Source organism: Numida meleagris, chromosome 1 (genome assembly GCF_002078875.1).
Source record: "Numida meleagris isolate 19003 breed g44 Domestic line chromosome 1, NumMel1.0, whole genome shotgun sequence".
NCBI classification, from domain to species: Eukaryota; Metazoa; Chordata; class Aves; order Galliformes; family Numididae; genus Numida; species Numida meleagris.
The window spans coordinates 143,868,124-143,894,020 of record NC_034409.1 but is presented as its reverse complement, the minus strand read 5'-3'; the positions used below and the strand labels follow the sequence as shown (position 1 = coordinate 143,894,020).

Here is a 25,897-nt window from a genome sequence, read left to right as displayed (position 1 = left end):
TTTGTTATATTAATTTGCTTACTACATGTGCTTTTCTCTCCTTTGACTTTAAGAAGTTTAGGATGAATTCTCCAGCTGTTTTTATACATTATGAAATTTACAGAATTTCAGTAGAGGAAAAAAGTGACATAATTGCCAAAGACACAAGAACACATATACTACATAGTTTCTATTTCTACGCTTATCTTGCTAAACATTTATTTCTACCTCATGACAAGTCCCAGCCTCCATTGTGACAATGCATAAGGACAACTGTACTGATACAAAATAAAGGTCCGTAAAATTCACTGTCCTGACCTAGACAGCAGCCAGCAGCGAATGGCTGGTTGAAGTATATAAGCAAACAAAGAGATACTTCCTTTAGTATACATTTCTAGCCTCTAGGCTCCTTATACTATGGACTTTCTGAGTCAGAGATCTTTGTGTTCAAGTAGCTTTTCACAAACTTTTCCTCCATTAACTTGTACAGCTCCCTGAGTCCATTTTTATTTTGGTACACATAATACTCTTCTGCATCCACACTCACAGAACGCTAAAGCATGTAAGTACATCAGGGCTCTGTAAGCATATATTGTATGATTTTAAAACAAACAAACAAAGCAAAAACACACACACACACACACAAAAAGCCACCATAATTCTCAGAGTAAAAGCCTATAAAGCTTTACAGTTTCTTTGAAAACATATGTACAATGTATAGTGGTCAAACTTATGCTTTTCATTTTATTTAAAAAACCAACAACATTTCTATGACATATTCATACCTTTTAAACATTTTACCTACAATAAACGTAATAAAGTTCAAGGAATTCCTATTTTATCATATCATCCAAACATAAAGGCATAATTAACGCACTTTTAAGAACAAGCAACACTACGTTAGGGCTGTCATCACTGCAGTGATACCAGAGGAATGATGTAGTAAACCACAAAGTGGGAATCCTTAGAGATATCCTTGAGATATCTCCTATTTCCAGAGATTCTACATAAAAGGAAGTAGAGGAAAATCCTTAAGTTTACAGAACAGCTTCCCTGTACATTTGGCAGGGTTACTGTTGCTTGGTTCCTCTGACACAGTAATTCTGTCTGTAATCCCTCTACAGCAAGGAGACCTTCTAGCTTCTATTTGCTAGTTTTACAGAACTGACATAATCCACTTGCTTTCAAAGTCTTCACCACCATAATGGCTCTTTTTCCTCAAAACTCCAGCGTTACAGGAAAATTGCATGTGTACACCACTTTGACGAATACTAGAGTGGAAACGTTCAGAGTCCTAAGGGTTCCAAAAATGAAAATGCTTTAAACAGGCTAATAACCAGATCTGTACATGTAGTTTTTAAAAAGTCCTATAACTCTTTTTCCATACTTAATTTTCTTCCTCCCTTCAAGCACTTCTGCGTCTTAGGTAAGAATACACTAAGGAATTCATGATGTCTTATCCATGCACTTTGCATGATGGTATTTCCCACTCTCCTTTGCCATCAGCTTACCATTTCTTCACCTTTTTCTGCAATTCCAAAGTATACTTTTGCTTGCAATCATACCTGCTCTTAAAACATCTTAACTCAGCATCATAAATAGGACAAAATTTCTGTCAAAAGGTGATCTGAAACCGAGTAATTATTGAAATATGTTTATAAAGATGCACAAGCAGACCAGAAAATCTCTTGCGGCCCAAGTACGACTGAATTATTTTCTTCGAGCATGACAGGCTATTCCAAACTTTCTCATACAAGGAAACATGCCACAGTATTTGCAATGTGTGTCTCCCATTTCAAACATCGTAGAAAATTCCCTAAATTCCCTAAGTTAGTGAAAAGATACTGTATGTATACTGTATATAAATAAAAATAATACGTATCTATATACGCATATTTATGTATGTATATATGTGTATACACACACACAGATAAACAAAAATACTGAACTATACCAGTGCTCCCCTTAGGAAAAGGCTGATGCAGGTCTACGGGTAATTATCAGAGAACTCACAGAAAAAAAAGAAAACAAATAGCACAGCAATGGGGAGTATCCAATTTATATCTTATTAGGCCTCAAAGAATCCGATCAGGAGAGAGAAATTCATTGAAAAACTGACTTTATCTATTCCATCATCCACAGAACAACTTGGCTGTACTGTGGAAAAGTTTGTAAAAGACACAAGCCCTCATTAATATTATGGACTATTTTCCCACTGGAGCTGTGTTACTCACATTCTTTCTCATTTGAAAAGAATTTATATATTTTAAGCTGTTTACTGCAGCAGCTGAACAGAACAGAGAGAAGCAGCAAATGTCATGAATACAGACCATAGCTTCAGGGAATTACTAGGAACATACCTATCTTTAGATGTAAACAAATACACTAGGCACTTCTAAAAAAAAAAAAGAATTAAACTTTAATATAAAATTACAAAGGAAAAAAAAAAAGAGCGAGTGAACTGAACAATATCCATTTCAGATTCTCATTAAATAAACCCCTATTTCTTCCATCTCGCCCATTGTTTTACGCCTTGCGGTTTGGATTCCTGGGGGCAGTTTGTATGAAGTGGTATCTCAGACATTCTTCAGCATGATGTTCTAAGAAATCCTTCTTGCTCAAGCACTCTCTTCTTTCGATTTCTAGCACTGTTCAGGAAGCACTAAGGAACAAGCCCAGCCTTGTTATTCAAGGAAAGCTACTGAACTCTCCCCACTAACCCAGCACCTTTTACAGCTTGCATGCAGGCCTCAGAATCCAAGTTCTGATATAGAAATGCCCTCATTTAACATTTTTAGAAGGGACACCTTTCAGTTTTCCTTGCCACTACTATGCCACACTGTCTGTTCCCTTCAAAACGGTCTTACTGCACTTTAACTGGTTAGCACAAATTAATCTAGAGCTCAGGAGGAAGAGGTAAATGAAAATTCATGCTGCTAGGAAGAGTCATAGCTGGTTTTCCAAGTCTCACATTCTCTGAGGTCATCTCCTTACATCTTCTCACCTCCACAGTTATCAGCAAAATTTACACTATGCTAGCAGAGCACATACAAAAATCTAGACTTTCAGTTCTGCACCAGGATGTAGAGATTGACTCTCAACGTCAGAGCTCTCACAAAACACAGAATAAACCAAAGAGGCAACTCAAACTCCTTTCCAAGGCCCTACTACACTTCCCTGTTTTCCCCCCAGCAAATAAACCCTCAAACCTAAAGGAGAGACAGACTGACAGCATAGTGCTGTCGGAACTATGACACAGACACATTCAGAAGCTGTAGCTGTGAAGTGATCTTGTGCAAAAACAGAAAAGTAGTACGCTTCAACAGGGGTTAAAGGAATTTTACAGGGTACATAAGCTACAGAAGTAGCAAAAACCATGTATCGTATCAGCTGCGGCAGGTGAAAATGAACCTGCACACAATAACAAATATAAAGCCTATGCATCATAAAATTCTAACTCCATACCAGCTCACAGAAAGAAAATGTAACCATTTGAAGAAATCAATAAAATAAAAGAAAATGAGGTTTTAAAAGGAATCTCCAAATTTGAAACCGTAAAGATCAATGGGATGTACAATTTTCAAATTTCAATACTAAAAGCTTCCGCACTTGGGAAAAAAAAGAACATCCATGCAGTGTTGGCCAATGGAAATTCTATGACCATTTCATCAATACAAGTTTTTACAATTGCCTAGGAGTGGGGAGGAGGGAACAAGAGTAAAAGCAAATTTAAGTAGTTTGAGTGTGGAATTCAAGGGAAGTACGTATGCTTCAGAAAATGCTTTCACTTAGGCTTTGACCAAAGCCAAATGAACTCAATCAGTGGAAGCTTTTCCTTATACTTCTAATAAGTTCTGTGCTTGACAGGGGGAAGTAGGCTATGAAGAAGCAAAAACTGGCTGGGAATAACTGGATTATTCTTGTAGTATCAATGTGCTGTAGATTAGACAGTTTGAAAGAAGAGAAACAGAGAAGAGGAAATTCATTGAGAAGGGAACCTGATTTTTAATGAAGACTGTCCTGTTTCTTCAGAAATAGGGACAGGTCTGATCTCTCTCTCTTTTCTGTTGAACTTATACGTTCTCTTCTCTACTTCTGCTCTCCACAGACTAGTCTGCAGGCCATGATTCCCTGTTTCTTTGAAGAGAAATTTCAGCCACTCAAGACCGTAAGAGTTCTGGCCTTTCCTTCAGCATTTTGGAGTGCTTGTCACTCCAAATAAAGCTGCTAATAAATTACTCCAGAAATAAAGCTGCAATAAGACTAAGAAGAGATTGAAAATCCCAGCCCACATTGTTCTTCACTTGTTAATAATATTCATAAAACCCAATTCTGATTAATATTGATGTACAATCTGTCATTTTCCTCAAGAAAACAGCACATATTCCCTTAGGAATAATTCTGGTATCTTCAAACCAGAGTATTCCAAAGCTTTTAAAAATAAAGAAAAAAATGGAAGGAAGAATTCATAGCTCTTCCAAATATGTAAAAGAGAAGAAAAACAAATGCAGAAAGTGAATGCACTAAATTTTGTGAACCATCTATCCAAAAGTGTTTTCTTGAGTTTTTCTATAAGAAATTGAAAGACAACAATTTTATTTTAAATAAAGTAATAACCTACTTTTCAAACAAATGTCTTCCAACTTCAGAATCTACTGCACTCAGTGGATCATCCAAAAGATAGATGTCTGCGTCTTGATATACAGCTCTACAAGATTTAAAGAAAAGTCAGTATCACAAAGTTTTACAGTCATTTACTTCTAGTCACTAATGTCTGTCATCTTATACATTTCAGAAACAACAAAAATACTAGCCTGGCCAGATTTACACGGGCCTTCTGGCCCCCACTCAGTGTAGCTCCACGATCTCCTATAACTGTTAGGTCACCATTTGGTAGTAAGTCCAAGTCCTGTGAACATAAAGAAAAGGCAGAAAGCAACTAAAAAAATCATTTTAACCTTAAATAAGCCTATTTCAAGATAACATTCTCCTATTTGAATAGTATTGTTTAAGGTATCACCTTACATTAAAAAACAAGGACTATACTGCATGAAATATCTACAGTTAATTTCTTAGTTTGTACCTTCGGCAAAAGATAATTAAGAAAGCAGGAAAAATAGGTGAGGTCTTATAGATTTCTTTTACAGCAAGGTTTGCCAAAGGAAAGTGTACAACCATTCTTATTGTTATATGAAATACTTGCTGGTGATTCAGACCAGTCTAAAATAGCACATTAATTATTTAAAAAAAAGAGCTGTTGCAATAAATAAAACTGAACTAGCTTCTATCAGTAATTATTTTCCATTTATCATTATCCCTAAGAATTACATTCGTTTTATTTTCACTACAATATATCAAAGAGAAATAACCACACCATTCATTACAAAAAATTGGTTAATTTATAGGACAGTAGACTATTAAGTTAGAATAAAATATACAGTGTTTCATGTCATTCTACTGTATTTCCTCTTGAGTGAAAACAGAAGTTTTATACTACGCTATAAAACACATTCAAAGCTTTTATAAGATACATAAATTTGAAACAAAACAATGAAAACATATCTACCATCAAATACTGTGTTTTTTAAATGCAGTCTGCTGTACTTCTAAGTCAATAAAACCTTAAGTTTAGACAACAGCATATGACTGGGTATCAGCAGAAGATATTAAAACTCTACCCACTATGTGTAAAAGCCTTGCAAAAAAATTTCATCACAGTAACCATCTGCTTTTCACCTGTGTTGCTGCTGACAGGAATATCATAACATGCTGCATAAAACCTTTTTAGCTGCCAAGCAAAATGTCTGTTTCTTGACAAATCTGGCTTAATCCTCTTCTATATCTCATGTCACAAACTCCTTTACACACAGACCTTTCAGAAATATTTTTTCATAAAACTACTTGGGTTCGCAAAGTTATCCAATATATACCACTAAGGTTCTTTTGATAGCTGTTACTAATGCATAATAAATGATATATACATTTTTTTTTAAAGCATAAAGGGTATTTATAAAATAAAAGTCGCAAATAGTGCTAGTTTGATTTTTTTCATATTTTGTTAAATCTACGCACATATCTACTGTAATACCAATGAATGCGTTTATGAAATTAAACAACTGGGAATAGCTTTTTTTCCAAATTTGTTTGAGCTTCACAAAAACCACATCTCCCTCTAGTGAAAGTTTTAGGAATTACATGAATGTCCTTACACATGGATGTCAAAAATAAAGCCTGCATCTCTATTAAGAATTTATTTCCCGTAGTACAAATAAAAATCCATTCTATGTATTATATAATGCAGCACATAACACTAGTCTGCAAGAACACTAAGATAAATGATGAAGATAAAACACAGAAAAACACATACCTTTTTAAGAGCACAGACTTTTAAAACTTTTTCATATTTTTCTTTCTCATACTCCTTGTCAAACAGTATGTTACTTCTCACAGTACCAGAAAACACCCAAGGCTGCTGAGAAACATAGGCAATTCTTCCAGAAACATTTATCAAACCTTTGTCTTTAGGCAGCTCACCAAGCACAGCACTTAGGAGTGAAGACTGGAAAACATCAAAAAATAAAAATTCAGAAGTCTGCATTCAAAACATCACTGAGATTGAGTAGTGTTTATTGGCACGATGGCCTATTTCACTCTGCCACCCAAAGTACTTTTAGTAGTCTAAATGCACTAGTACCCTTTACAAGCAGCCTAGAAGCAACTTTGAACAATTTCCTCCCCAGCCACAGAAGGACATCTGCCCTCCTTGAATGACCTTGCACCTTGATGTAATGCGTATTATTATACACAAAAGGTCTTCACATTTTCAAGCTTTTGGCCATGTTTAACAGACTAAAATACCTCATAGAATGGACTTACTTTTCCAGCTCCTACGGGACCAATCACAGCCAGTAATTCCCCCCGTCTGACAGTAAATGAAAGCTGTTGAAGTGCTGGGCTTTCTAAACTCTATGGATTTAAGAAAAAGTCATGCTTCATCAGTAATGAAATATACATAATCAAAACAACTCTTAGAAACAGAGAATAATGCATGTAAATGATTGGAAGTTAGCAACCCGTATGACAACCATATTTTAAGACACATAGTTTGCCTCTTCAGTAATTCACAAACATCTCTGACAGACACCAATCTTTAATCCAAAACAACCAACACACAAAATCGCATTCAGGGAATGAGGAACCTAAAGTCAATAGGAGCAGCAGCACTTCCTCCCAGCCCACACCTCCAGGCTGTATGAGCACAAAGCTGGGACAGCAGCCTTGAAAACAGGAGGTCTTGGCTGGTCATCTCCACAGCATTCACAACTCCAGCCCTGCACATTTAGCTTCACCATGCAGATGTGCATATGGTTTAAGAGAGAGAGCCTGAAGCTTTCTCAAATCCTGGGAAGCTAAGTCTGTGCTTGTTCTCACCAAGGCTCTATCAAAAGTCAAAACAGAAGAGTAATGTTTGCTTTTACACAGCTTCATCTCATCCAACATGACCTGGAATTCTGCGTTCAACAGTTTTATAAGTACAACTATTCTTTATGTCACACTACTGGTAAGAGCTCACATATTGCACCTTTTCTACCAAGGTATAATTGTAAAAATCACAGAATCATAGAATGTCTTGAGTTGGAAGGAGTCTGAAATATCATCCAGTTCCAACATCTCTGCCCCAGACAGGGCTGCCACTCACCAGATCAAATTGCCCAGGGCCCCATCCAACCCGGGCTTTGAACACCTCCAAGGATGTGGCATCCACAGCTTCTCTGGGCGGCCTGTTCCAAACTCAATGTGAAGAATTTCTTCCTAATATCTACTCTAAATCTACTTTTAGTTTATAGCCATTCCCCCTTGTCCTATCACTACAATCCCTGATAAGAGTCACTTCCCCAGCTTTCCTGTAGGCCTCCTTCAAGTACTGAAAGACCGCAATGAAGTCTTGTGAGAGCTTTCTCTTATGCAGGCTGACAACCCCAGTTCTCTTAAGCGTGTCTTTTACAGGAAAGGTCTCCAACTCTCTGATTATCCTCGTGGCCTCCTCTGGAGGAGAAGGAACTCCAACAGTTCCATGTTCTTCTTCTGCTCCAGGCCCTCTAGCTGAATGCATTATTCCAGATGGAATCTCACGAGAGCTGAGCAGAGAGAGACAATCATTCATCTGCTGGTCAGATTTCTTTTGATGAAGCTCAGGACTACAAGTACCCATTGGCAGCTCGTGCTAAATTCTGTATCAACACCCTCAACTGCTTCACCTCACAGCTGCTCCCAATGCATTCTCCACTCAGTCTGTAAGGTGAAGGACCTTGCACATGGCCTTTTTCAACTTCATGAAATTCACACAGGCCCACCTCTCAATCCTGTCCAGGTCTCTCTGGATAGCAATCTCTTTTCTCCAGCATGTCAAGTTCACCACACAGTTTGGTGTCATTCATTCACCTGCTGAGGGTGCACTCAATGCCCCTGCCTGCATCACCATCAAAGATGTCCAATAGCATTGGTCTAATTCCCTGAGGAACAACACTCTTCAATGGTCTCCACCAGGACATTGAGCCACTGGCCACAACGCTTTTAATGCAAAAATTTAGTCATTTCCATACACACCATATGGTCCATCCATCAAGTCCACATCTCTCTAATTTATTGACAAAAATGTAATGTCAGACAGTCAAATGCTTCGCACAAGTAAAGGTAGTTAACATCAGTTGTTTTTCCCTTATCCGCCAACGCTGTAACCCCATAACAGAGGGCCACCAAATTCGTCAGGCACAATTTGCCCTCAGTGAAGCCAAGTTGGCTGTCATCAACGGCCTCTATGTTTTCCAAGTGCCTTAGCACAGTTTCAGCAGGATTTGCTCCATTTGCCCAGGAAGGTGGTGGAGTCACCAACCCTGGAGGTGTTCAAGGAACGTTTAGGCGCTGTGTTGAGGGACATGGTCTAGTGGGGTTATATTGGTGGTAGGTGGATAGTTGGACTGGATGATCTGGAAGGCCTTTTCCAACCTTGCTGATTCTATGATTCTGTGATCTTGCAGGGCACAGAGGTGACAGTAACTGGCTTGTAGTTCCCCAGGTCTCCCCTTTTTCCCCTTTTAAAAAATGAGGTTATATTTCTCCTTTCCCAGTCAGTGCAGGCTGCCACAATTCCTGAAATATGATCGATAGTGGCTTAGCGACTCCATCCATCAGTTTTGCCAGTCAGATGCACCTCATCAGGCTCCATGGACTTATGCACCTTCAGGTTCTTTACATGGTCTTGAACCTAATCTTTTCCTACAGTGTGTGGTTCTTCATTCTCCAGTCCCTGCCTTTGCCTTCTAAGACTTGGGCAGTGTGTCTAGAACACCTGATGGTAAAAACCACAGCAAAAAAAGTTGTTGAGTATCTCAGCCTTCTTCATATCCTTGGAGCTGGGGTTGGAAAAGACCTTGAAGACCATCTAGTTCCAATATCCAACACTATAATGCCACCTGGCCCTACCCTGCCTTTAATCCTAACCCCTAAGCTCCCAGCTCACTCCTCGTCCATCCCCATCCATGCACTGCACCTGATTACTGACATACCAAGTGGTACCTCCACTTTACCTCCTCTGTTTCTTATGAAAAGAAAGGATCTTCATGTATTTAACAGCAGCTCCCTCTCATTAAAGTAAAACATCCTTGTAGCAGGACCTGCCCTAATATGCACCTTAGACTGTACTAAGCACATCTGACACTAAAATGCAGACAGTAAAATAAAAGCAATCAAGCTGCCCTGTGACTGAATTTTAGGACTGCCAAATGTGGAAGCTTGCAACTAGCCACTTTAAATTATTTGGGAAAGATATCACTGAGGTTATGAGAGGTATTCACCCACATCTGTGACACAGCTGGAAGAACTAGGCTGACATGCATGTGCCTCCTCAGGCCAGGAGAAATGCTTAATAAAGCAGGAAAGCCCTCAAAGCCCGGTAGCGCGCATCCTATCAGAGTTGCTGTCTCACACAACAACCATGAGTTTTGCATTAAATCAGTTACAGTGTAAGAATCCAAAGTTGCGTGAGGCGTGCAACACTCCAAAACCATTCCGTTGCTATCGTTCATCTCCACAAGGTGGCAGCAACGGGGCTCTTTTCTCAATTCTGCTATGAATTTGATTTCTAAGTCCAGAGTATCCAGGTATTTAGTTCAGGTACTAAACTGGAGTTAAGGTCTGGAGAACTCCACCAGCTTATGGGATAAAATGCACTGTTTTAATGCAAAGTTTTTAGGATGAGGAAATATCTGTTATTAAATCAATTAGTCTTTACAGAAAAGTAAATAAGCTTTCGCACACACCAGCCCTTCTAGAGACCCCTCGAGGACTTTACTGAGGTCTTGGGGTCGCGTTTCTGAATTTACAAAAGATCCATGCTCAGGTTTTCAAAGTAAAACATCATAAGAGCCTAAAACCATTGAAGAATTTAAAAAAATCTTTAAAATAATTACCCAAATATTAGACATTTAAGTGGTATTATAAGATACCATAGACCCTATGCAAAACTGGCAATGCAAGCTAAAAGAATGACTACATATATCTCAAGAGCATACTATTTTTGAAAAAGAGCACTATTCATAATTAAAGAGAGTTTATCCTATTTTTAGGCACAGAGGCACTTTAAATTAGAGCAGAGACTGATGTTACGACTAAGTTCATCTGACAGCTAATTGCCACCAAACGTCTCAACTCCCTTGTACCATGTGAGTATCTGTGCCTGTCACATTCCTTCTGCTGCCACTTCTTTCCTAGCTTTGCAGACAGGTCGTTCACGGGACTCAGCTATCAAAGAACAAATCACATAAGAAGTGATTCATTTTCTATTGCTTTATCCCTGTGAACTGGCTCACCATGGGGTGATATGTACAAGAATTAATGCTAGCACACAGCATGAAGGACAAAATGGGAAGGCAGCAGGACATGAGACTGATCCTTTCAGTGGTAGCAACTCCTTAGGTGAGCTTGGGCAGACATTACATCCTATATCCAAACAGAAGTTGAACGTCATCCCATCTGCAGAGATAACATATTGCAGAGAAATACTATACTGCTTAGGCTCCTCATTTAAGTGACTAAAATGACAAGGGACAAACTTGGCCACTGTTCAAATTCTTGAATTTTAAAGTTTTTCAGTTGAGCAGACAGCCTGTTCCAGAAATTAAAGGCACATGATGAAAAACCCCGTATCGAAGAATCCCTAGTTTCATGCTGCTATCAGACTAGCCTGTGGAACTCAGATAAGACTTGCCTCAGTAAAACAAGAGTGTGACCGTGAATTAATTGGTTTTGTTTATCTTTTGATAAACTGTAATACACCATGTTAAGTTGTTTTCCTAAGAGTCTATCTAATAATCCCTTTTTTACTTCCAGTGATTTTGGATTTGTGGGTTGCATTTGGGTTTGTTTTCTTATTTTTCTTTAAGTATCTACTTTGGCTCACAGTCTTTAAAAACAAACAAACAAAAAATCATCAGTTGGCTGTACAGTTGTTATACAGAGATCCAAAGAGTCATGAGAAACCCGCTAAGGGTAGCAAGCTAAGTTGCTTACTTGACAAAGTACAGCATACTTTTATTATTCCTTTTATAAATCCTCTCTCGCAGAACTTACCATCTTTTCAGTTAGCAACTGTATAAAATTAATTTGCATTATTCTAAGAGTATGTAAGAGAAATATTCTGAGCTGCTTTTACAGTTCTGGGAGAGCCATCCTTCTCCTATGCACATTTCAATTAAATATCAAAATAAAAGTTACATTAACAGTTTTGTTTTCTTTTTTAAACCAAAAGGAAACCAGTAATTCCAGTCCAGCTTTACATAATATAAATAACTCAGGAAAAACCTGAAGGTGCTCTACAGGAACACTATGCAATCATTTCCTAGAGATTGTTAACCACCATTTTGGCAAGTGTGATGCATTTTAAGTAAAGAACAATTTGTAACTGAACATACTCAGTTAAAATACACAGAGTAACAAAGACTTGTAGACTAGTCTAAAGCTTTCAAGCCTGTTATGGGGAGTATAATATTGTACTAGTTCTAGACTAAAGGACTGATCAACATTCTGTTCACTGAAAAAAAAAAACCCACAAAAACACATATGCTAAGGCCTGCCTTAATGTGCTGTCTGACCTTAATTCCAGTTTAAATATCTAAGCTGAGTTACAATCCTGTTTAATAACAAGAGATTTTCAGAACTAAATGTACAGGTTTTCATTTAGTATAATATTCAAGTATAGTTGCTTTTAATATGCATTCGATACTGTTTTTAATATCATTCAACAGAGTTAGTCTAACATACTAAAAGGTTTCTCCTACACAAAAGGTGGAAAACAAAACATCAGCACACTATGCATAGTGATTTTTTGGCTTAACATTCAGTAAAAGTAAGTTTACCTTATCCCAATAGCATGTCAAATCCTGAACATGAAGAATGGCATTCTCATTATTATCATGTAGTTGTGGTTTGAACTGTGAGACCTCATCAAGTATCAGGAAGTTCTGCAGTAAAAGAAAAGAACGGGGTATTGCCTAATGTGAGACTGGGAAAGAAACCCAAGCACATGTTTTTGCAAGCAGCATACAAAACATCATTGATGGAAAAAAACACAAACACTTATGGAAGAATTGTATTTCCAAAGCAATGCACAACTCATTCAAGCAATGCACCTCTAACTAGCTGACCATCCCGGAGATCACCCAGAAGCGTAGATTTCATTGCACAGCAGTACTGTGGGACTCTTAACAGCAACCTGCTCAGCAAAAGAAAATTCCTGAAGCAAACAGAACCTGAAAACCAGTCCTGACAAACCTCATAATTGTTTGATTTCCTCTCCCCATGAAGAAGAGACGAAACTTTGACTGTAACACCTTACTGTTCCATTGCTTTCTCACTTTCCTTGCCTGATGCTAGATTATCAATAGCTCAAACACACTTTGAAAGGAAAAAGGCAAATTCATGGATAATACTTACCACAAGTTTAAGATAAAACACAGAACAACTATCATGATTCAAACTGCTGACCATGAAGCCCTTAAGTCTCTAGCAGACAGTATCTTGAGAAATGCCAAGTGGAGCTAACAAGTAACAAGCTAACAGTCTGCAGACATGAGACTGGTGCTGAAGACTTACAGAAGTCAGTAACTAAGAGGAAACAAAACAGAGCTGACAGGCAGCTCTGAGGATGAGAACAGCACTGTTATGTGTTAGCAAGCACAAGGGACCTTGCTCAAAATTCAGCTGGTAAGCACCATTTTTAAGAGAGCCTTGAGAAGTCAAAGTGTTTTCATGCAGCAGTCTCCAAACTTAACGTGCACATACATCTCCGCCAAAAGGCAAAAGTGCAAAGTCATTAGAAGTCTGAGATCTCCAGCCAGGTGAGTATTGCTGAGTCTGGTTTTAGATGGGCAGGTGCAAATGGCAGGTGTGGGAGAGAGAATCTGGGAGACCAAGGTGGTAGTCAAGAAAGTCCGAACATACCTAAATCCATATGGCAGCATGTGAAATAAGAAAAGGCCTTTGAAATGTGATTTGGATTTAGATAACAGCCCAAATATCTGAGAGTTATAAGCAAGGAATCAGTCTCTTGTTTTGGCTCTTACCAGGAATTTCTCTTCTAGCAGCAGCATTCAAATCAGCTATAAATGCTAGCTAGCCATTTAATTAAAAAATGCCACAGTACAACACATGGAAGATTTTAAAGAAAAGCATTACAAAACAAGAAAAAAATTACAGGGCTAACACTAGGACTTCTACATAGCTGGGGGTGGGTGCAGAAAATCAACACTAAGAATAAAGTTTTCAAAAGCAGTAGAATAACTTAAGCCTTAAAGACTTCTTAAGAGCTCAACAACACAAGGTACATGCAAGTACTGAAAAGACATTGTGCAACATCCAGCATCCCAAGCAATTCTCTTTCCTCTCGTAGTCTAGTTTAAGCAGCAATAAGAAATGTTATGGTCTACAATTTTGTCAGGGTGGTGATTTTCATGCATTATGCTTTTCTAACTCTGTTTGCACCAACTTCCACAAAATGCTTCTTTGAAGAGCAAAAATTATCTGTTTAATTTATACCTAATTATCTTCCATGCAGAGAAAAATAAAACTGCTAGCATCCACAGGATGCTGAGAAGCAAACATTAGCTTGAGATAGGACCATGTCCTTGAGAAAAAAACCTCTATCTTTCGTACTAAGATAAATTTTATCCTGCTTCCACAGTCTGTCAAAATAGCCCTCTGGAAAACAACTGCTCTCACTTTGTTTCACAACAGGACCTTGAGCCATTGCTTCATCAGAAAGAGTGGATGAGCTTCAAGGAGAGATGCAGCTATACAGCTAAGGTAAGGGGAGATGATGGCTTAAAGGAAAAAAAAAAAGAAGACGACTTTTTGCCACACAGTTATTATGTATTCATGCATGAATACAGAGGAACAGCAAATATTTCCCATCCAATTATACTTTATTTTCACCCGAAGCATGGTATCTCCTGCTTTCTTGTCTCCAACTGAGCATATTTACGATCAGCACTGAAAACTCACTTGTTCTATAAAGCTTATGGAGAAAGCACCCTCTTAAAAAACAAAACAAAACAATTGTTTTCAGTTTTGCCCAGACAGACATCATCCTTATCCTTTTTTTCTGTATTCTGAGTCTCTCTTCGTAATTCCTTTCCACTTATTTACATTTCAATAACACACCTTTAGTTACAAAGCATCTTCTCATTCAGAAGCAGAATGCGTAACTCTCAAACACTTTGTAGCTTTGGAAATGGAAGATAAAAAGTTGGTGTCTGCATCAGAGATGCTAAAGATTCATCCGGACAATTATTTGTCCATTCCAATGAACCTTCATTCTGGAGCTGGTTTTGAAAAAGCATCCATAAGGAATCCTAAGTGCAGAGGCATTGAAGCCAGCTGTCAGGAGCAAAATCTTTTGCCCTATAGGATATACTGGAATAGAAGACATGAGAAAAAACGATTGCCACTATCTGCTCAGCTGCCTTTGCGTCTTGTTCCTAAGGCATCTTTTTTTAGACTTTCATCCATGTTTCTCAACCTGCACAACTAGAATGATCACTTGAAAGAGCACTATGCAGGAGCTGAACACAAGGTACATGCAAGTACTGAAAAGACATTGTGCAACATCCAGCATCCCAAGCAATTCTCTTTCCTCTCGTAGTCTAGTTTAAGCAGCAATAAGAAATGTTATGGTCTACAATTTTGTCAGGGTGGTGATTTTCATGCATTATGCTTTTCTAACTCTGTTTGCACCAACTTCCACAAAATGCTTCTTTGAAGAGCAAAAATGATCTGTTTAATACGTAGTTTCCATGTGGGCTTAGTACAATCAGCAAATTCATCATAAAGATTTATTATACTCAGGCATACGGAGAAAGACATTTTTAGGTACCTTCATTAATAAATGGCATAGCGACACTCAGTAAAGCCATATAATTACGTGTACAGCATTTCTATTTATCCCAATCTAATATTTTTTCAGCAATGAAACCAGACCATTCACACCAATAATCATACCTTGATTCGTCGTATGCTAACCACTGCCTCGGATACTCTCTCAACAGCCGCAGGGAAGAACAGAGTTACTGTCAGTCTGACTGCACCATACAGGGACACTGCAACAAACACCCGACTTGCAGAGATAACATTGCCAAGTAGTACATACGCCATGAAAGTCATGAACACTGTTATTTTGCTTGCCACAAAGAAAGAGGCTAAGTTCAATCCTCGAAGGTAGGAGCTTTTCAAAACCATGGCAATCTCCTTCCTAAAAATGCAAAATATAAAACATTCACATCAATCCTTCCCATCACAGTTACCCTCAACAATAGGACGAGGAAGATCCTATTCTCACGATTATACTTGTATATCCTTTCTCCTCCCCTTGCACCATCCCAACTTATATGTGAAGAACTGTACTCAAAAGTAACTGTAAAGAAAGCAGGGCATACGGCAGATAGCAAAATAAAATTTAAAAGGCTTAGGAACTGAGGAAAATAAAAAGTTTAGATATGCAGTATCTTGACAGCTGAAGAAAAAAGAAGAATCCTTTGGAAATCAAAAACAAAAGTACTCTTCTTTCCTGTTTCGGTCAAACTATCATCTTAATTCTCATTCTAACTTGCTTTCACTCTTTATGGATTATGTACAAGAGAAAAAAGGAAAAAAAAAGATCCGTATAATGGTCAAGCATCAAGCAGCTCCTTATCCTTCCAACACGAAAACCTGAGTTTATTCACAAACTCTTGCTAAGATCAACACATTCTCCACAACCAGAAAAACAGGGCAACTTCCATAACATTTAAGAGTCCATCTGAGGACCATCAATCAACTACTTTTCCTCAAGCTGGATCACGGGGTTTACAGCATTTCCTTTGATCTCAGTCTAAATCCTTCTCACTTCGGACCCTGCTCCTGGTTTCTTCTGCTCTAGGAGTTCTGGCTCATAATTAAGAGAATACTGGTCTGTGAGGCCAACTGTTCTGGCAAATAGTCCCTCAGCTAAACAGAACCTGATGTATGGCACAGACATAGAAGTCTCCCTGCAGAAAAATAATGGCTGAAGAAGCACGTGTTTTCAATTTTCATTTTAGTTAAATTTCTGTTTCCATTTCTAAATGACTTCTCAAGGCCAGTGCTCAAAATGTTATTGCACTATCTACAATGACACTGCCATCAGGTTTAAATTCATACTGAAGTAAGAGGTTTTCTTTATCAAAAGAGACATAATAATTTGCTTCTTCCCCACAAAGTATATTTTCATCTGTTTGAAATAACATGGAATTTTACTAAAACAATTCCTAATTTATCTTCCTAAATACTCTGGCAAATCTCAGTTAAAAACTTGATCATTTTGATTACTTTCCACTTGAAACTATATGGAAAGATTAGAAAGTCAAGTCATGATCATACCGTTTGAAGTACATTAGGTCCTCACTTATGAAGAGAAAGATGCAGGATTGACTACTGGAAAACTAGTTAAGCAACTTTCCCACTATACTTGCCAAATTGGCTGAACTGACTGACTTTCAAAGCATTTCAAAGACATTTTTTCAGCTTAAGGGCTCACAATCTCAGACCTCCTCCAAAGGACAGTGAAAGAACACTTGTACGTAAACTATTTGAACTGAGTCTAATTCAATTACTTCTACAATCCTGGATGAAACTTTTTTCCCACATTCTAATAATCCTTAATAATCCTCTCACTATCTGTGGATAATTAGCAAGTTCTTTGTGCTATTCTCCATAAATATCTGATAAATTACAGCCTACCCGTAGGCTTTATATTATATACCACGCTGTCTTATGGGAGAGTTATTTCAAAGGAAACTAACATGGACAGCCAGAGGAAAAAGAACAACAGAGAAATTCAGATGTCATCTTAACAACTGTTCAGATCTACTGTGGAAACACCAGGCAACAAGCACCTGGTTTCTAGTTTTTCCACAGTGCAGTGAAAGAAAAGAAAGGGGTTCAAGATGTGTTTTGGAAGACTTCATTTCACTCCATCATTGAATAGGAAACCGCTAATCTTAATGAGGCACTGACTCTTGTGATATGAATGTTCCCATAGAGGAACTTTTCAATAAGGAAATATCCTCTCTGACTCCATGCAAGACACTGAAACCTTCAATCAGTCAGGAACATTTGGTCATCATAGGATCCTATATTCTGAAGTAGTGCAGTATGTGCACGGGAAGAAGTATCTCGGGGAGCATTAGCAAGTTTGAAAACTTGCATATAGATGTAAAGGAAAAATTTGACATGGAAAAAAAAAAGAATTCCAAATAAATAAATAGATAATGATAAAAAAAATAATGGAGAACCTATGGCGGGTTAATAACCTTCTACTGAAATGCTGGAGACAAACACTGCATGAAACCTAGGTGACAGGAAACATGCACCTGAATTCCTTTCAAGGAGAAGAGCAAGCAGTGTTGAAAAACAAATTTATGAGTTAAGTTTTAATCAGATGCTGACAGACCTCTAAAATGAAACGACACCAGAGTAAGTTGGTCTCACCAGCTGTGCAACTAGAGCAATTCTGAGCTGTTCTCATTCTGTCCTCCACTCCTTCCAGGTGGTTTGAGCATTACTTCAAAAGGCAAAAAGTGAAGAGTAGTATCTGAGGATGCTATTCATTTAGGACAAAGTCAGATACCACATACTTCCCAAAGAAAAATGCCAGCTTATTGGTCCTACTCTACTATCTCAGAGGGCTGCGAAGATGAAATTGTTCAATTACTTTATCAGTTGCTGTTTTTAAGCACAACTGTAAAAAAAAAACACAAAAAAACCAATTCACAAATATCAAATGATTTTTACTTCTTCTGTTCCCTTGGAATATATATTTTCATTCCTTCACTCTTGCTATAGAAGGCTAAAAAAGCCAAAGAAGTTCAAGCAAACTACACTTTTAAGCACAAAATAATGCATCTACTGACACATAAAAAACGCAAGCAGATACAGATCATATACCAAGCTGTATCTTTCCAGGATTACCTTCTCAAACCACTCACAAGTTCCGCAAATGATTTTTCCCAAGCATACATCTTTATTATCTTCATACCACTTATGACTTCATTCATAGTCCTAATCCTGACATCTGTAAAGGCAGCTGTCTTGCTCCTGTAAATGGCAGAAAGTAAAAATTATCAGATCTTCAAAAGAAGATAAACTGTTTTTGATCACATAATACACTCATACTGACTTTGTGCTTTTACTTCTGGAGGATTCATGCCATTTAAATTGCATTAAAGGATCTTTCTTAAACAGTATTTTACAGCTGATACACAGCAAATAGATTTGATACTTCTGTCCATGTTCCTGGCATTCCCCTCTCTTAGGGAACTGGCAGTTGATTCAATGTCCAGAATTGTACATCAGTTTGTCTCAGCACACTGTATTCCTTAAATGACAACTTTATGTATAAAAAAAACTTTAAAAAATGCTAAATGTTACAATTAGAACAAAACAAGAAACTGGAAAAGTTTTTAAGAGTTATTTTCACATCTCAACCTATTCTCAAAAAGCTATTTTGATGTTAAAGAAACTGGTCTCAGTTTGTGTATTTTTAAGGCTAATTCTTCTTGAAGTAAAGATTACTTGTAACAGAGCATGAGCTATAATTTAGGAGGAAAAAAACACCGAAATGTCCTAAGTAAGTAAACAGAATTTAAGTATTGATTTTAAGTAATGCTGAATGAAATATACCTATTCTAGCCGTGTATTATGATTGAATTGATGAACAAAGTAGGAAATATATATAATTAAATAATAAAGTCACAGTTTCGGTTAGGAAAAAAGCATTGAAAGTTAGAAGCCATGTCACAAATGCATAAACCATGCTAATAAAGCAGATTACAATTCTGAATTCATTCATATTGATAAGTATACTTAGCACATAATGACCTATAGTAGGCCTTATTTGGTAAGTCCCACTTTTTTTCCTGCTAGATTATATATTTTTATATATAAAATCAATGAGAGACAAACTCAGAGATGATATTAAAAAAAAACACATCAGTTTAATCTGTTCCCCTGTAAGATTTTTCTAGAAGAAATAGCCATGATCAAAGGAGATATGAAGAAAGAACTTTACGTAACTACTCATCATTTTAAACTAACTTATCCAGTTACGGATTCCCAATGATCCATAAAAGTTAGGATGGATAAACCAAGTTATTATTAGAAGAAATAAAGGAAACTGGCCCTAAAGTAATCAAGGGTTCTTACTAGGACTGAGGAAGACTGCTTATCCTAAACCAACCTTACCAGCACAGACTGAGAGAATCTTCGCAAAGTCCTTTTTTTCCTCTTTCAAAAAGAAACAGTGAGACAAAAAGATTTCCACATAGAATGCAAGACCTCCTCCTTCCCCCTCACCCCCGCATGACGCAATGCACAATGTGTTGTTCACATCTCTGTAACAACAAACTATGATTCTCACCTGCAACCTTCCAAAAACAGCTACCTTTCAAAGGTAACTTCCACATTTGGTCTCCAGATGATAGAAGGTTGGAAGGAACCTTTAAAGGTCATCCAGTCCAGCCTCTGGGCTGCCCAGGGACACCTACGGCTTGATCAGGTTGTTCAGAGCCCCATCCAGCCTGACCTTGAATGTCTCCAGGGACGAGGCATCCACCACATCTCTGGGCAACCTGTTCCAGTGCTTCACCACCATTATTGTAAAAAAAATGTCTTCCTTATACCAAGTCTAAATCTCCCCTCTTATAGTTTGAAGCCATTTCCCCTTGTCCTATCACAACAGAACCTGCTAAAGAGTCTGATCCCATCCTTCTTATAGTCCCCCTTTAGAAACCCAAAGGCCGCTATCAGGTCTCCCCAAAGTGTTCTCCAGGCTTACGAGCCCTCTCAGAAGTATTACAATAATACTCATTCTAAAATAAGCAAGTTACAGAATTCCTCACATTAATGATGTATATCCAGTGGATTCTGGTCATGTTTGACACAACAGTTCCACATATTATTCTTTAACAATTAAATAAATATATACATAGAGCTCTAAATGGGAACATTACAGTTGCATGGCTAAGCACTGAAAGGATTCTGTTCTTGTGAATGTATCTTAAATGGTCTTCAGTCCATTACTTGAACTATTTCTCAAATAATATAGGATTTCATGTGTATTTTGTGCAACACCCAGTACTCTGACAGGTAAAAGCACAGGAAAAAGACAGAGCAAGTATCTGTATCATAAACTGGTGTGCATGTGTTTACAACATTGGGTTACAAGCACAATGTTGAGTAACAGCACAAATTATCTGCCATACTGACTGTGCATGTGTTTGTGGAAAAGCCTTTAATTCTTAAATTACTTCTTCATAGGGTGATTTCCTTATATCCATGCAGATTTCCAGCAACTGTCACATGAACATCATTACAAAGCTGGAATCCACTTCATTTTTTCCAGTAACTCCTTCTGTTCCCTGGGCATTTGTATTCACAAACAGGGAGATATGTGCACGTGTATCTGAGCAGAAGTTCCTTCTGGTTAACAAATTCTTTCTTTTGTACTGCATCCAATAAAGTGGCCATTAATCAATGGGGGGAAAAACCCAAGGAATGTTACATTGCCACTGGCTAACCTTTAAAATACATACCTTAGAGAAGAGTTTTTTGTCACCTTGTTGTCTGACCCTGGACAAGTCCCTTAATCTCTTTGTGCCTCAGTTTCCCATCTGTAAAATGGGGATAATAATGCTTACCACTTTGGAAAAGCACTTTGAACACCATGGATAAGGCACTATTTAGGTGCTAAGTATTTTAATTGTTGACATTAAAACTCGAAACAAACCAAGAGGAAAGTAGCTTGACACATATGCATGCAAAGCACATATGCAGTGAAAATGCATATGTAGGAATATGCATTCTACAAAGAAATCATATCATAAAAAACCTAAGAATTTAACAGAGAACATGGAATGATTCATTATTTGAGAAATAGCACGTAAGTGTAATAACTGATGACTATCACAGTGATTACAAACAGAAATGTATCTGTGAGTTGGTCTAGTTTTGTAATTCTCAGCTCTCTCTTCATACCTAGCCATGCAATGGCAATGCCAGTCAATACTTCTGGAAAACCTGTCTTAAAATACAACTTGAAAATAACCCTACGCTAATCCACTAAAAAAAGAAGTTTTACTCACTTGAAGAGCTAGAAGGAACCCATCCACCCCGAACAGAAGTGCAACAAAGATGCATAACATTGCAAAGTGTACAAGTACACAGAACAGAAAAAGAAGTATTTCCATTGAGATGAAAAAGCCATTTATAAAGTCAAGATGCAAGGAGAGCATGATTTATAACACAACAGAAAGAAAATTAGGAAGCCAGAACATTGAAGATAACTCAACATTCCCACCTGAGATAAGTCATTTTTTAAGAGGAAGTAACAGAAAAATAAAATAAATTTGTCTGACAGTGGAAAACTACTGGAGACCCATTTTATATACCCGCAACCCTAGAAACTGAAGAGCTAGAAATCTCATAGCTGACATCAAAACAATGGTCATAATTTTGCTCTTCCTTTCTCTCATTTCCTTTGCCTTTTTCTTCTCTGCATCTTTATCTTGGAGGAGAGAGAGCAAGATTTTTAAACACATAACTTCCAGAACTTTCTACTCCAACACATTTATCATCTCAATAAGTCAAATTTATGGCAAGACTGACAAGTAGTAATCTCTCTCTAAGCATTAGCTAAGGAAGGCAAAGCTCAAGCTGCTGCTCAACTCTATGCCCAAAACCTACAAGGTAAATGCTAAAGACCTACAAGGCAGCTACAGAAATAGTCCAAGGCTTTAATATACTGGACATCTAAAAAGTGCCAGACTGTCTGCATCTCCAGGGGACAAACAACTTCTAGTCCCTATGAACAGGGCTTCAGAAATCTCACATTATTAACTATGAGAAACACTGGCAGAGATCAAAAAGAAAGCAAAAACCCTCACCAAATGCAAGCTGATTTCACAGCAGTGCTCTAACTCCATCCAGCCCTCAGTCAATCCAGTATGCACATTTTCCAACTCAGGCCAGAAAATACCTACAACCTAATGTATGCAACCTTACCTTAGAGAAGAAAAAAGCCTCCCAATGCAGGTTTGTACGGGCAGAAGAATAATGAGAACTGCCATTCCTGCGAGACATGATGGGCCTATTTCCATCCAGAGAAGTACTGTTACTGCTACAGCTTGAATTGGTCCGGCCCACAAGAAGTGCAAGAAAATTGTTACCTAGGCAAAGTGAGAAGAAACAAAAAATCAGCTTTCAGCCCTAGCTAAAACATTAAATCCTAATAACGTGAAGTTGAGAAAGCACCTCTGTCTGCAGCAGGTACTGAGGCATTCAGTCAGAAGACCTGGTGAAATTCTGCACCAGATTCAGAGACCTGAATACGGCAGTCTACATTGAGGTGTCTACGCTCCAGAAAGCAAATAAATCCCTACATTGACTTTCTTGTATCTACAGGCACCAACATTCATCTGAGCTCAGGAAAACAGCAGGAAAGGATGAAATGTGCAAAATGGAACGTTTTATGAAAATAAAGAATGTTTTAAGGAATTGGATTTCATTACACCTATCGGTTCCTTCCAGCTCAGGATATTCTATGATTTTATGAATATTTCTTTTCACATGAAATTTGAGAAACAACTAGAAGAAACGTTCATAAGAAATACTTATCACCAGAAAGATCTGTAATAGTTCTTACCTGATCGAATTTGTTCACATCATTTGAGAGAAGATTTACTATTTGTCCAGTGGTAGTTTTTGCCATAGCTACATTACTGAGACGAAGTGCCTAAAAAATTCAAAGCAGTCCCAATTTGTCACAGCTTATACAGCACAGAACGCACGTACTTAGAAGACTCAATACACAAATACAGTGCTGGAGCAAAAGCTTTTGCCTGAGAGTATCTGGGCACAATTCTAAAATGTTAGACAATATGTTGGTTAGCATTCCAAAGAAAGTCTTGAAGAAGAGCATATTAAAAAAAACAAGCAGCGTAGGGAAAAGACTGCAAGAACACAAGTGCCATAAAAAAGCACTATCTTCACTTTCTCTGAAGTGGGGAAAATAACAACATAGCAGTTATTAAAACTAAACTAAACAGAAAAACTTGTAACTTCTGATTTACATTTCTCTCCCACCCACATTACAAGCAACTTTATAAAACTAAAATAGAAAACTCTACTTGAAGATCAAATTAACATCAGGACAATGTTTGGACAATCAAAATAACTTTGTCGTGAGATTCCTGGCAGAAGGCAATAAACAAAGTCATTCTTTTTACACTATCACTCCTTAATAACACCGCAAACTCCATCTTCTGTCTTTGAAAATCATTAATATCTCTCTACAAAGTGTAAGCATTTCCCTTGGTAACAGCACCTGTTAAATCCTAAAATTTCTAGATTACATTAAATGAAGCACGTGCTATGAAAAACGACAATAAATACCGAACAGTTTAACAGGCTGATACAGGTTCATCAGTAGAAAATAGAATGTGATTATAACAATATCCCCAAAAATATCTTATCTATACATCTGCAGTCTGAGCATGACCGTAGAGATCCAAACTGAGATAGCTCAAAGATGAAGATAACAGACTCTGCTTCCTTCTATACTTGCTACAAAGAAAACAATTTTGCAGCACAAATTAAAAAAAAAACAAACAAAATGTGCCACACATTTTCCTGTAACAGGAATAGTTCACTCCTCAAAAACACTGAGCATTTTTACCTGGCGCATGTCTACTTTCTCTTTCCAGTACCTATGGCTCTAAATATTGCTTTGATCATAGCACTTTCACATTCACTCTCAACGCAAGAAACACAACTAAAAATTAATTGAAGCTAACAATTTTTAAAACGCAACTGTACGTTGAATTTACATTTTATTTTACATTTGCCAATTCTCTGCTTTCAGCGCAAAGATTTTCTGTCTATAACTTTCCATACTGATCTATTTCCCAGCACACATCCTTTCTCAAAGGAAACAGTTTCTAGTAATATCAACTAGTGAGAGCTGTTTCTGTGCTTGAGGCCTTGGTTTACACTCTGTTCTTTTTTCATATATAATTGCACAGATCAAATTTCAGTATTTTTACCGTTGTTTCACTTCTGTACTCCAATCTTAGTGTTTCACTCTCTCCATGTCCCAAACTGTTAATTCAAGGGCACAGAGAAAGGGGAAAAAGTGACTCAGAAAAGAATACTATAACTATTCAGTCAAATAACTCCTGACACCTTTCTGTCTGCTTCCTGTCTCAACTACTTCACAAGCTAAATCATTTTAGTGTTTAATTCTGAACCTAGAGGATTTCTATAATTAAAGTCTTCCCCCCTCTCAAGCCTTCCACAAGTAATCATTGGTTTTAAAGCATCAAGTTGAGCTATGAGACAGATTTTTTTTCCTGTGTATTTCTTACTGATCACAAAACACTTCAAAGCTTGAATACAGACTTTTTGCAAATAAGATGAGATTTTAACTTTCCCAGAAACGGAAAAAGGTATGAAACTTAACAAGTCTGACTGCCATCTGCAGTTCTGTATTAAGGATGCTCTCCCATTCAACCCACTCATCCTTGCGAATCCAAGGTTCTGTTTACTACGGCAATTAATGATCACCGCAAAACTGCTGGTAAATCAGCATCCAGATTCTTTCAAAAGCATCTATGCGGATAAAGAGGAAGTATGACCTATCTATAAACCTCAGATAATGAAGACAACTGATTACTAGGGTTTATCAATGTTCTGCTGCGACCTCAGTCTTCACCCTCAGGTGTAAACATTTATGAGATGAGGGGAGATTAATTTCTCATTTAATCACATCTCTAGAAATAAGGATGCACATTATAAACACTTCTTTTCCAAGCTTCTAGGCTTCTGAGCTAATATCAACACCGCAACAACAACATCACTATATACATATTTCATGAATTTCAAACTGTGTTATGATAATCAGTTTAGTAAATTAATACCTTAGAGATGTGTTTACGAACAAGAAAGCACCGTGCCATGTTAGAATCAAGTTCCCAGAGGACAATTTCCAAGGTATCAGAAGAGGGAGAAGAACAAATACGCGCATGAAAAACAATCTCCATTTGCAATTTTCCCTCTCCTCACTTCTACTACTTTCCCTAAAAACCTCACACGATCTACTGCAGCAGTGTAAGTGTAGTGGATGGCACCTATGTTTAATGGTTAAAGTAATGTGGATTTCTTTATATTCTAAGTAAGATTTACACTTCTGATCCTTCGCTCAAATGTCTTTGCTGAGGTCTGCCACAGGCAGGTCACTGAAGTGAGAACTGCAGGGTGTTTTCCCTTCCAACATTCACTTCCAGCTTGGAAGTAGAGA

The 25,897-nt window shown here is 37.6% G+C and overlaps 1 protein-coding gene across 3 annotated transcripts in view; it reads right to left on the bottom strand.

The window, feature by feature from the left end:
* Window positions 1–25,897, bottom strand: part of ABCC4 (ATP binding cassette subfamily C member 4) — a 223,477-nt gene that overhangs the window by 105,469 nt on the left and 92,111 nt on the right. For all 3 annotated transcript variants that reach the window (XM_021416661.1, XM_021416672.1, XM_021416653.1), the window contains 9 exons: window positions 23,246–23,335; window positions 22,606–22,769; window positions 18,517–18,642; window positions 15,532–15,781; window positions 12,393–12,497; window positions 6,856–6,945; window positions 6,347–6,538; window positions 4,794–4,888; window positions 4,601–4,687 (listed from right to left, as the gene is read on the bottom strand). In XM_021416661.1, the coding sequence (XP_021272336.1) occupies window positions 4,601–4,687; window positions 4,794–4,888; window positions 6,347–6,538; window positions 6,856–6,945; window positions 12,393–12,497; window positions 15,532–15,781; window positions 18,517–18,642; window positions 22,606–22,769; window positions 23,246–23,335 (1,199 nt within the window). The remainder of the gene's footprint in view (window positions 1–4,600; window positions 4,688–4,793; window positions 4,889–6,346; window positions 6,539–6,855; window positions 6,946–12,392; window positions 12,498–15,531; window positions 15,782–18,516; window positions 18,643–22,605; window positions 22,770–23,245; window positions 23,336–25,897) is intronic.